The 13,212-nt window shown below is 40.3% G+C and overlaps 1 protein-coding gene across 8 annotated transcripts in view; it reads left to right on the forward strand.

The window, feature by feature from the left end:
* LOC143288449 (uncharacterized) overlaps positions 1-13,212 on the forward strand; it is a 71,562-nt gene that overhangs the window by 27,168 nt on the left and 31,182 nt on the right. For all 8 annotated transcript variants that reach the window (XM_076596940.1, XM_076596941.1, XM_076596943.1 and 5 more), the window contains exon 24: positions 833-938. In XM_076596940.1, the coding sequence (XP_076453055.1) occupies positions 833-938 (106 nt within the window). The remainder of the gene's footprint in view (positions 1-832; positions 939-13,212) is intronic.

Here is a 13,212-nt window from a genome sequence, read left to right on the forward strand (position 1 = left end):
CCTGTTGTGGAACATTTGAGAGTGTAACGGAGAAGAGAACTGTCGTTTTGCGTTTCTTCATCAAAGGTTCGATACCAATGGGAAATATTTCCATGAAGCAGTGCCAACAGTTCCAACCTTTACCTTGCTTTATGTATCTGTCTCTCCAATTTTCTATCGATCTGTCTATCTATCTATATGTATGTATGTGCGTGTGTGTGTGTGTGTGTGTGTGTGTGTGTGTGTGTTTTAATCAGTGGGAATTTGCGTCTTTTTCAGTGACATTAAAACCAAACTTGCTTGCTATTAATGCTTGAAGAAATCAATATTCTTCTTCTTCGTTCAAGAGCTGCAACTCCCACGTTCACTCGTATGTACACGAGTGGGCTTTTATGTGTATGACCGTTTTTACCCCACCATGTAGGCAGCCATACGTATACTCCGTTTTCGGGGATGTACATGCTGGGTATGTTCTTTTTTCCATAACGCACCGAACGCTGACATAGATTTCAGGATCTTTAACGTGCGTATTTGATCTTCTGCTTGCTTATACACATGAAGGGGCTTCAGGCACAACCAGGTCTGTACATATATTGACCTGGGAGATCGAAAAAATCTCCACTCTTTACCCACCAGGCGCCGTTACCGAGATTCGAACCCGGGACCCTCAGACTGAAAGTCCAGCGCTTTAACCACTCGGCTATTGCGCCCGTCGAGAACCAATATTCAATTCTTGTATGATTCACCTTAGTATTTTTTCATTGCTCATTTGTTTATATAGTACTTCTGCTGTTAGGACATACAACATACTACAAGTAAGACTAAAATTGTCTTATGTCTTTTTGTGTATCAGGACGTTGATGGAGATTTTCCTGTGGCTAGGCCTGTCACCGAAATTGTCATCATTGATTCAACAGATGAACCCAGAGAAGTTGTCATCTGTGAAAAAGTCACAACAGGTAAACCTATCCATCTTGCAAGCTCCCTGGTCATATGGTTTCGTGTGTCTGTGTGTTTGCACTTGTGTGTGTGTGTGTGTGTGTGTGTGTGTAAATTTGTAGTGTCCAAAATTTGTCAGTGTAATGCATTCCAGATTGAAGTGAAAAAGGGTAAATGTTTCACACACACACACACACACACACACACACACACACACACACACACACACACACACACACACACCCCTATAGAAACATAAGTATATAGATAGACTTTCAAACTTCCTAGTCATATGGTTTGTGTGTGTGTGTGATGTGTGTGTGTGTGTGTGTGTGCCTGTGTGAATGAGTGAGAGGGTTGACAAAAGCTGGTCTGAATTGTACGTTTAAGAAACAGAACAGAACACACTGGAATTTGTACTGGATCTAATCTTGATTGGCTGTGATGCTGTGTCCATTGCTATATGCAGCATCTTTTTTCCCCCTTTTTTTACTTCCTGCTTAACTGTGTGTGCGTGCGTGTGTCTGTGTGTACCTCTGTGCGAATGAGTGAGAGTGTGGACTAAAGCTGGTATGAATTGTACATTAAATGAACAGAGCAGCACAGGTTGAAATTTTGTTCTTTACTATAACTTATTGCCTGAAACGGGCTTTAGAAAATGATAACCACTGTTTTTGAAACACTGGATTTTAAACACCAGTTTAACTCTCTCCATACGAACGGCAAAAGAGACGACGTTAACAGCGTTTCACCCCAATTACCATCATCAAAATATTGCAAGCGGAAGGCTCTTATACTGAAGAGGTGAATGTTGACAAAGAATACCACAATTCTGACGACGGAAGCTAAAGGTTGGGTCATTCAGACACCCACAGGACATCCGAGGGGTATGTGTAGAGGAGAAGAGAGGACTGGCCGTACTGAGTGAGTTAAAGACTATTTATGGATATAGCACTTTGCAAAGAAGGTGACTGAACACAAATTACAGTAATGTCAGCATAAAGAATGAAGAGTTTGAACAGAGTATCTAAATTGTGCGTATACGTCCTTTTTTGTCCACATGATTGGCTGGTTTATAAAGAATTTTTGCAGTCAATAAAACGAAGTATAACTGCTTTTTCATAAAACGGAAAAAATTGTGTGATTTTGTGAAATGAAAATGTGTGGTCGTTCACACTGTGTCCTGCTCTCTATCATACTTGCTCCGAATAGTGTTGTGCTTTTTAAAGTAATCAGTAAAATGTTTATTTGTCAGACTTACTTAAGGAACTTTACTCCTATTTTCCTCTCTCCACCCACGTGTGAATGGGTATCTGACTTGGTTGAGGAAAGTTTTAACGTAGGAAAGAGAAGATTGGGCACTGCCTAGGAATCCTGTGCCGAGCCGTCGACACAGTGAATAAAAATTCACTGCACTGGTGGCAGCTTGGTGTTTTAACCTTGACTTTCATCAGGCTACTAAAGTAAATAGGAGAATACCTGGGTAGTTTATTGTGTTACCCGTGCTTCCTTTGTGCTTAAATAAATGTTTGATCACAGCAGTTGTCCAGTTTCAAGGTACTTTCAAGACGAGAAATTTAAATCAAAAGAATTTTATAAAGACGACTATCACTGCTTTCTGATGCTGCTTTCAATAACACATTTGTTAAGAATCAAGCTTTATTATTTTTATATCTTTACCTCTGAACAGATTATGTTCAAATTATGATAAATAATCAAAATATGCATTATCCTCCATACCGTATTGCACGTGGTTTCCTTGTTTTCCGTATCATCACGTACTGTGTGTGTGTGTGTGTGTGTGTGTGTGTGTGTGTGTGTGTGTGTGTGTGTGTGTGTGTGTATTAATTGAGAGAGAGACAGAGAGAGAGAGAGAGAGAGAGAGAGAGAGAAAACGAACGAACGAACGAAATTTCATTTCACGAGGGTAAGGGAATAAGCACAATTGCTTTTTTTACATCCGGCCCTCTGGGGGGGGGGGGGGGAGTGAAATAAATGCATGCACAAAAGCAAATTCTTCACACACACAAAAAGAAGGAAAAAAAGAAAAAAAAAACCGTGCTCCCTCATCCACCCACCCTTCCAACAACAACAAAAAGGTAAGTATGAACATCACATAATTCAATACATCAACAGCATATGTGAATGGTGCAAAGACATGTACAAATGATACATTTATGGGGGAGACAGAGAGTAAGGATGAAGGCAGGAAGAAGAACAGAAAGAAAGACGTTGAAGAAAAGAGAGAGAGAGAGAGTATTTCTATATTTCTGAGGATAATAGATATGCACTGGTATGCTTTGTACATCCAATCCCAACTCCGAACAAGAGTCTACACTACACAACACTACATAACAGGACAGAGAGAGGGGGAGGGACGTCGAAGAAGTACGGTAATTAACGAACCAACAGTCTGATCAAAACCATTCAGTTTAGTTAACCAAGGTGATCCGTTCAACAATATGTGAAGCCATTTTTTTTATTCCCTTCATTTTCATGTGCCTGATTGAAAATCAATATCTTGAAGAATTTGTCTTGTCTTGTCTTATATTGTCTTGTCTTGTCCCTGTTTCACAATATATGTCTTTGTGTCTGTCTGTCTGTGTCTTTATCTCCATCTCTATCGGTCTGTCTGTCTGTCTGTCTCTCTCTCTCTCTCTCCATCAAGTTTGCACTGGATTCTCGCGGCTCTCAGAGAGAAGTAAAATAGCGTTCTGGCCGGCCCTGTGTCAAAACCGATACTGTGGAGGATCTTTTTAAGAAGGAAGTAAAAGTTTCTTTGGCACCGGAAAATTCCCCTGACAGCTCAGGCCACGAACCGATTGCCTCGTGCGGGGCACGTGGAAATGTTGAGCATGAGAAATGTCCCGTTCAGCACGAATATGATGACAGCTCAGGCACGTGTACAAATGCTGTGTCATATAATGTCCCGCATGATAACATGGAAGGGGGTTAGACAGTTCTGCCGTAAATAGAAATGCTAAACATAGTATCAGTCCGCGTGTAAATAAAAAAATCTTTGTTGTTAGGAAAGGACGCGATGTGTTCAGATTGTTTTCGTAGTTTTTCCTTTTTGTCATGGAATGTAAATGGTTTGCGCTCTAAGTTGTTATTTCCTGACTTTCTTTCCTATATTTCAACCTTTGATTTCGTGTGTCTTGTTGAAACTTTTGAAGAAGGTTGTGAAACTGATTTGTTTACTGGGTTTAGAATGTTTGGGAAACCTGCTGTTAAGTTTACAAAACAAGGGAGGAAATCTGGTGGAATCATTTGTTTATTTAAGAATAAGTTATGTCCATTTATTCGTGAATTGAAAACAAAATATGAAAATATGTGTGTGTTTCTGATTAATAAACGGTTATTTGGTTTAATGAATGATATTCTTTATGTATGTGTTTATATTCCACCAGAAGGGTCTCCATTCTATACTCACTATGACTATGACCAAGGAATATCGTTACTCGAAGATTGTTTGACTGACTTATTATTAACACTAGATGATGTTCATATAATCCTTTGTGGCGATTTAAACAGTCGAATTTCAAAATTTTCCCCATCTCTTCCAGTAAACGACGCAGAGCGTCAATTAAAAAGTTGCTCGGTAAACTCAAACCGTTGTTCTCAAGGTAGTTTTTGTAAACTCTTATGGAAAATATTTGTTAAACTTGTGCACTGCCTTTGACTTGACTATGTTGAATGGGTTATGTAATGGCGACCAGGAAGGTCGCTATACATACATGGGCGAAAATGGCTGCAGTGTGAACGATTATTTTGTATTGTCAAATGATTTTTATAACGTTATTTCAGAGGTGTGCGAATTGTGTATTGGTGATCGTGTTGAATCGGATCATTTTCCTGTTGAATGGCATATTTCATTTCAAAATGAAAACCATTTAGAGGAAAGCAAGTCTAATACTCATGTTATAGAAAAATATGTTTGGAATATGGATAGATGTCAAGAATTTTTCAGTAGGATGTATGAAGTTGATATCCAGGAAAGATTTAAATTAGCTGTAGAAATGATTGATGTGAATATAAATGAAGCCTTGGATGTTTTTGATAGCTGTGTCCGTGATTGTGCTACGTGTATGAAGAAGACTATTAGAGTGAATCAAAATGATCGAGTTGGTGGTTGGTTTGATGGGGAATGTAGGCTTAGCAGGACGAAAGTTCGTAGATTGTTGAGAAAGTGTCGACAAACTCTAGATAAAGATGACAATGTAAGTTATGTAAGAGCTAGGAGAGAATATAAAAATTTGTTACGCAGAAAGAAAAAGTTGTTTAACAAGAACATTTTGGATAATCTTTTATGGTCAAATGGTAACCAAAAAGATTTTTGGAAAAATATGAATAAAACTTCCTTCAAAAGGAAGCAGCCTAAGAACGATATTTCTATTGTTGATTGGTTTCGACATTTTAAAGCCTTACTCGATAAAGATTCCTCACTTTATAGTAACGATTACGAGTTACTGGACATCGAAAATCATTTTATCAATCGTCCAATCTCCCGGGAAGACGTTATGTTTGCTCGAAGAAAAATTAAAAAATGGTAAAGCTGCAGGCCGTGATGGGATCTTAGGGGAATTTTTTAAAACTCCATGTGAACAAACTGTAGATTTTTTCTTAAAATTTTTCAACACACTGTTTGATAGGGGCATTTATCCTGATAACTGGTGTGAGACTGTTACTCTTTCACTGTATAAAAAAAGGTAATGTAAACGATACAAATAACTACAGAGGAATATCATTATCAAATATTAGTAGTAAAGTGTTTAGTATGATAATTAATCAGCGACTCCAGGAATATGTAGAAGAAAATAATGTAACTGGTGAATATCAAGCTGGCTTTAAGCGTGGCTATGCAACAGTTGATCATATGTTTACCCTTTTGGCCTTAATTCAGAAACAATTCGCTTATAATCGTAAACTTTATGTTGCTTTTATTGATTTCGAAAAGGCTTTTGACTCTATCAATAGAAATTTATTATGGCCTATATTGCTAAAAAAAAAAAAAAAAAAAAAAAAAAGAAGGTATTAGTGGAAAGCTTTTTAAATGCGTTAAGAGCATGTATGATGTTGTTAGAACAAGGATAAGATCAGGTGCCGAACTTACTAATTATAACTGCTGATGGGCAAGGGCTACGCCTGACAGGCAGCATAGTCCTAGCTCTCGTTTCTTTCGTCAGTTGTGTTGGAATGTGATTGTGCGTTGACGTAAAAGTTGTGTATGTATTTTATGATGGAGTGGAGTATACACTGGTGCTTGTTTTGTGCGATTCTGCCACCGGGACTTCAAGTTATTTGGACATGTTTTCTGTGTAACCTGGCAAGTATTCTTGCTTGTCAGAGCACGCCATTTCTTCACCATCCCCTTTCGCACGCGCAGCCCGCTCCGCGTGTTCCTGAAGCTGACCTCTACCACAGGCCCTTGCTTAATGCTCATTCTCCCCGTGTGTCTTACACACGGGACCAACTCCTGTCCGTGCCTCCTGCAGCACTTGACCCTTCTGTCATCGACGCCATCAGAGGTGTGGGTATAGGTTGCCACCTCCCCCGTGTTCGCACTCATCGTGCAGGACGTCGCAAGCAGAGGAAGATAGCTGTTGTGTGTGGTACTGGACGAGTAACTTCCACTGACCATCCTGTTAAATGCATCAACTTTAATAACTATATTCGTGTACCTCTGTCCTGCTTTCCCTCCCACCGCTCAACTCAAATTTCTCAAGGTCTGTTCAACGCCCAGTCAGTTGGTCCTCGCCTCAAACGCTCAGCGATTAACGAACATCTGCTCTCAATCAGCCTCGACATCCTGTGTATCACAGAAACTTGGCTTCGCAGTACTGGGGATGAAGCTAAGTGTCGAGATCTCGCTCCCCCTGGCTACACTACCACCTCCTTCCCTCGTGTTACAACAACTTGCGGGGGAGGAATCGCCTTCGTTGTGTCAGACAGGCTGCTCCCACACACAACGTACACATCTGCCTTTCCCTTCAACCATGCCTCATTCGAACTGGCCCAGCTTTCACTGTCGATGCCACATTCCCACCTCAATGTGTTCTGCCTCTACCGTCCGCCACCAAACAAGAAAAATAAACTTTCTGATACGATGTTCATAGAACAGTTTCCGGACTTCTTAGAATACGCTAATAGTTTACCAGGCTCCCTACTTATTGTTGGTGATTTTAATTTTCATTTTGATTCACCCACACAGTTTTATACCTCTAAATTACTTGAAATTGTCAGTTTGTTCGATCTTAACCAGTCTGTAACCGAGCCTACACACAATCGTGGTCACATCGTCGATTGGGTGTTGCACAGAAATGAGGACTGCCTCCTGAAGTCTACCACCGTCGATCACACCCTGTCCTCCGACCATCACAGTGTGACGTGTCATCTGAACCTCACCAAACCTTCCACGCCCCGTGTGTATAGGGAGGTGCGCACACTGACCTCAATCGACTTAGACTTATTTAAAGCTGACCTGCTGACTAATATCCCTTTTGAGCCGACTGCTGACCAGCTATCCACTGTCCTACGCGCTGCACTCGACAGGCACGCCCCGTCGACTCTGCGCCTGATCTCCAATCGTCCCCCGTCGCCTTGGTACAACACCGTGGGACCAGAGCTGTTGGAGGCCAAGCGGGAGAGAAGGAGAGCTGAGAGGCACTGGCGTGCCACTAGTTTGACCATCAGTAGGGACATTTTTCAGACAGCCAGGAATAATGTAACAAACATTGTTGACAGGGCAAAGTCAAAGTTCTACTCTTCTAAAATACGTGCATGCACCACAGCCAAACAGCTTTTCAACGCTACGAACAATCTACTAGGTAAAATGAAAAACACTCCTCTCCCTACAACATTTTCGGTGCAGGAACTCCCTCAAAAGTTTTCTGACTTCTTCACCGGCAAAATATCATGCATTCGTGAGAAGCTTGACTCTGTTGTGTCTCCTTCTTCACCCGTTCAAGAACGCGTGTACAGTGGTCCTGTTTTACATTGTTTCCAGCCGGTTACTGAAGATTTTGTGAAGAAAGTGTGTCTGAGCGCTCGTCCGAAATCCTGTGAGCTTGACCCTGTCCCGTCTTCTTTGTTGGTCGAATGTATTGATGTTCTACTGCCACATATTACTCACGTCATCAATTCTTCCTTACTGTCTGGTTGTTTCCCTGAAAGCTTCAAATCTGCTGTTGTACGTCCACTCATCAAGAAACCATCTTTGGATCATAATTGTTTGAAAAATTATCGACCTGTCTCTAATCTGTCATTTTTATCAAAACTGCTAGAAAAGATCATATTGTCCCAGCTCTTAGCTCATCTGGAGCAGAATGGTTTACTTAATTCCCACCAGTCAGCTTATAGACGTGGTCATAGTTGCGAAGCAGCCCTTCTTAGAATAGTGAATGATTTGCTTTCGGGATTTGATGAGGATAAGATATCTGTTCTCACTCTCTTAGATTTGTCAGCAGCTTTTGACACTATCGACCACTCTATCCTCTTGAACAGACTTAAAACTTCCTTTGGTATTCGTGACACTGCACTAGCATGGATCACGTCTTACCTGTCAGATCGTACACAGAAAGTGTGTGTAAATGATACATACTCTAGAGTATCTGCCTTGAAATATGGTGTCCCACAAGGGTCCGTCCTAGGTCCTGTTCTTTTCGTGCTGTATGCGGCTCCTGTGTCGGATGTCATCAGTCATCATGCGATGTCGCATGAGAGCTTTGCTGATGACACACAACTTTATCAGTCGGCTTCCATAGCTGAATTTGATGCACTGGTGACTCAAACACAGGAGTGCATTGCTGGCCTAAAGGACTGGATGACTCTCAACAAGCTGCAATTAAATGATGATAAGACTGAATTTATGATAACCTGTCCAAAGAAGTTTCGTCAACATCCTTCCTTTCCTGACTCTGTTCTGATCAATAGCACACCTGTTTCACTTTCTCCCTCTGTTCGCAGTCTTGGTGTAATCCTGGACCAGTCCCTTTCCTTCCAACAGCACATTTCGAATATCTGTAAAGTTGCCTATTTGGAACTGCGTAGAATCAGCTCTATCCGCCACTATCTCTCAACCGATGCAACCAAGACACTTGTATGCTCTCTGGTTCTCTCAAGATTGGATTACTGCAACTCTCTTTTGGCCGGCCTTCCCAAATACCTGTTAGACAGACTCCAACGAATTCAGAATAACGCTGCCAGACTCATTTGCAGAGCTTCTAAATTTGACCATGTTTCTCCTCTCCTTCAGTCTCTCCACTGGTTGCCTGTTTCTGATCGAATAGACTATAAGCTATCCACTCTGACCTTTTCCGCAGTCAACGGATCTGGCCCAAAGTATCTTTCTGAACTCATCCATATCTATACCCCGTCTCGCCAGCTCCGTTCTTCTTCTGATACTCGACTTCTCAGGATACCTCACGTCAGAAGTAAGACCTATGGACACAGATCGTTTTCTTTTCAATCGCCAAAGACGTGGAACAAGCTCCCTGATAACCTCCGTCATTCTGATTCCCTCGCATCTTTTAAATCTCGTCTCAAAACTCACCTTTTCCCTCAGCAATAAGTTCAATTGTGGCAGGTCCACAACTACATGCATGTATATGAATGTGTATCGTGTGTGCGTGTGTTTATGTAAGTTTGTGCCTGCCTGTGTGTGCGTATGTGTTAGGGTAGCTGTTAGATACACATGCATGTTAATATGTATGTATGCAGTGTGTGTGTGTGTGTGTATGTGCGTGCGTGCGTGTGTGTGTGTGTGTGTGTGTGTGTGTGTGTGTGTGTGTGGTCACATTTTGGTGTGTGTATGTAACACAGATATAATGTTTTATGTTATCAAAAGCGTTTTTGTAAAGCACCTAGAGCAGATTTCTGGATAGTGTGCTATATAAGTATCCATTATTATTATATAAAATGTACAAAAGGAGTGAAACAAGGAGATGTCTGTAGTCCTGTTTTGTTTTCTATATTCATAAATGAATTATCATTGGAAGTAATTGAGAAGGGAAGACATGGCGCTATGTTTATGGTTGATTATTTTGAATTGTTTATCTTATTACTAGCTGATGATGTGGTTTTGCTTTCAGAGACAGTTATTGGTTTGCAAACACAGCTCAACAACTTAAGAAATGCGGCTTATAAATTACAGTTACGTGTAAATTTGAACAAAAGTAATATCGTAGTGTTTAGAAAGGGAGGCTATTTGGCTGCGAGAGAAAGATGGGTTTTTGAAGGTATTGAGTTGTCTGTAGTGAATGTGTATAGATATCTTGGTATACTTTTTTCAACCCGTCTGAGTTTTGTATCTGCCTGTAGAGATCTGTCCAGTAAAGCAAAGAATACATTGTTATTTGTTCTAAAGAAACTGTATACGTTGAATAATAATTCTCTGGATCTCTTTCTAAAACTTTTTGATAGCCAAATACAACCCATTGTACAATATAGCTCTGAGTTGTGGGGTTTAGACAGGAAAGCCATTGTACACTGTGAATCGGTGCATTTGTTTGCGCTCAAAAAATTTCTTGGAGTTAATATGAGAATGCCAAATGATCTAATATACGGAGAGACAGATAGATACCCCATTTATATAAATTCTGCAGTAAGATGTATCAGGTACTGGTTAAAGTTGCTGAGGATGAATAATGATAGATTACCAAGAAAGGCTTACGATATGTTGTATAGTTTAGATATAAGGGGAAAAATTAATTGGGCTTCTAATATACGAACATGTCTATTTGAACTTGGGCTAGGATATGCATGGGTTTATCAAGGGGTGGGAGAAGAATATGCATTTGTGCGTACTTTTCGTCAGCGACTGATAGACAGCAGATGGCAAAGCTGGGAAAGCCATATCGGGTTAAGTAATAGATTTGAAGTATACAGACTATATACCTCGTTGCATATAGTGAAAAGCTATCTTTTGCTAAATCTTGATCGACATTTACGATCTGTTTTGACAAGGTTTAGATTAGGTATTTCAGAAATTAATACTCATTCTTATCGCTATAAATATTTAAAAATTAAAAATAAAAAAAAAGATTCTGATCTGCTGTATCCAATGTGTTAAGGTTCAATTGAAGATGAACTCCACTTTGTTTTGGTGTGCCCTGTGCTGAATGATTTTCGTGTGAAGTTCATACCAAAGAAATATGCAGAGCCATGCTTGTTCCGTCTGGGTCTACTGATGACATCTAATAATGAAAGCATTATTCGAAATTTAGCATTGTATCTTCATAAAGCATTTCAGTTAAGAGAGACAATCGTGTCTTAATTTTTTGTGTGTATGTGTTGTGTTTATTTTCGAAAGACTTGTCGTGCTTGTTTAATTCTTGTTTTGATTATAGAATTATGTTATTGCCCCTCTTCATATGGGGCTAAGGCCTTGAATGAATAAAATATCTGAATCTGAATCTCTCTCTCTCTCCGTTATTCTATCTATCTTACAGATAATAGGATGTTTGATGTGTTATTTGGGGTTTAGTGGGGTTTTTTCTTTTGTTTTGCTTTTGTTATGCCTGTAATATCACTTCGGCGCAATCGAAACACTGATGCATTATTTCTGTTTTGATTGTCAGCGTTTACAACAACCACAGAAGAGTCCACACAGGGTAAAAAATCTTCACGCATGTCTTGTTCTTTCATACTTTTGTTTTCATTGTCAATGCCTTTTGCTCCTGAAAGACCTGTTGATATATCAATTGTCATGATATATTTGTAAAGACGGTATTTAATGTTTCTTTTGTTTATAAAAAGAATAATTTTGGATGACGATAGACATACCTCTTTTGTAACACACACACACACACACACACACACACACACACACACATTCTTGGTAAATTCTTGCTCGTCGTTTTGTATTATTTCACTCAAATAGTTGGAAATAAATGTAATTTGAGATCTTATACGTATGTTCAACGCGTTTCGCCGGTAGATAGGAACATAGTTGACCCATAGAAAATATGAACGTTTGTGAGAAAGCAAGACGGCAACACTGGTGGACAGACAAGACTGGAAAAACGTCATACTGGCAACCATTTCACCGGGCTTTCTTTCAGGGCGTATCGTTATTTGTCCTGTACAAATTGCCCTTCTCGCCTTGAGGCTCCCAAGATTTAAGAGGTTCCAGCTGCTGTGATAGCTTTGAATCACCTAATTGTATTGTGGGAAATACTTTCTTTTATCGATCTCACTCATCCAAAACGTGACACTATTTACATTCACCCAAGAGATCGGTTTGTCAGTAAAAGCCGCTTCTCTAGTGGCTTACTTGTTTGCGCATTCCTTTTGTGCAGAATTGTTGTACGTTGTAGGCTTCTAGTTCGCTGCTAGTCAAGGGTCATCTAAATAAACCGATCTGCTTGCCTAACTGACTGGGGTTTGTCACCATAAAACCCAACACGACCTATGCGTGCAAGTTTGATGTTGCTGCTGTTGTAGATTTTTCGCTTTTTTCCGGAAAATACGAAACTTGCGTTTAAGGCTTTCAGGTGACCATAACCCCCCCCCCCCCCCCCCCCCCCCCCCCCCCCCCACCCCCGGCTCCCCCGCCCCTCCCCGGGGGGCTTTGGGGGGGGTCATTATGATTTCCGGAAAGTGTGATCAATTTGCCATCCTAATGTACCTGTCTGCCAAGTACGAATTACGGTATGAATATACCAGGGTATGGTTAAAAAAAATGCAGTTATATTGTCGCGAAAGTGTGTGATCAATAAAAATGGTATGTTGTTATTCGTGAAGTGCCCTATTTGACTACGATTTGGTTTCCATAGCTTCATTTTATATCACACAACCTTCTGCTATCAAGAATGACCTGCTAAAATGTACCCGAGCGTTACAGGCGTTCTATTACTGACCCAAACGCCACAATTTCGTGTATCGTGTCGCCGCAATTTACAACAACCATCTATTTGGTAAACAAAACATCATCATTAATGTGTTTTTGCGTCCATATACCGCACTTACATCAGCAGGGTTTTTTTTTCACAATATTTGCTCTATAGTTTGGTCAGTTTTTTCTGTCCACAATTACCTATCCGTAATTACCTGTGTCACATAACGTCAGTTGCGGTTTAAGAAATCAGACAATATTAAAAAGAAAAGAAAAAAAGGACCCCATCAGCTCCCTTCTTTGGCATTTGCGAAAGGTGTGGCCAACACAAATAGCTGACAGTTTAGAGTTCATTGCAAAACTAACTATAATCATTCATTTCGATTTACAGAAAATATCACTGAGTTCCTGTGCACAACCAGTATGTGCCGTCTTTCATTTCTTACCACAAGAACCTCATT

Source organism: Babylonia areolata, chromosome 12, assembly GCF_041734735.1.
Source record: "Babylonia areolata isolate BAREFJ2019XMU chromosome 12, ASM4173473v1, whole genome shotgun sequence".
NCBI classification, from domain to species: domain Eukaryota; kingdom Metazoa; phylum Mollusca; class Gastropoda; order Neogastropoda; family Buccinidae; genus Babylonia; species Babylonia areolata.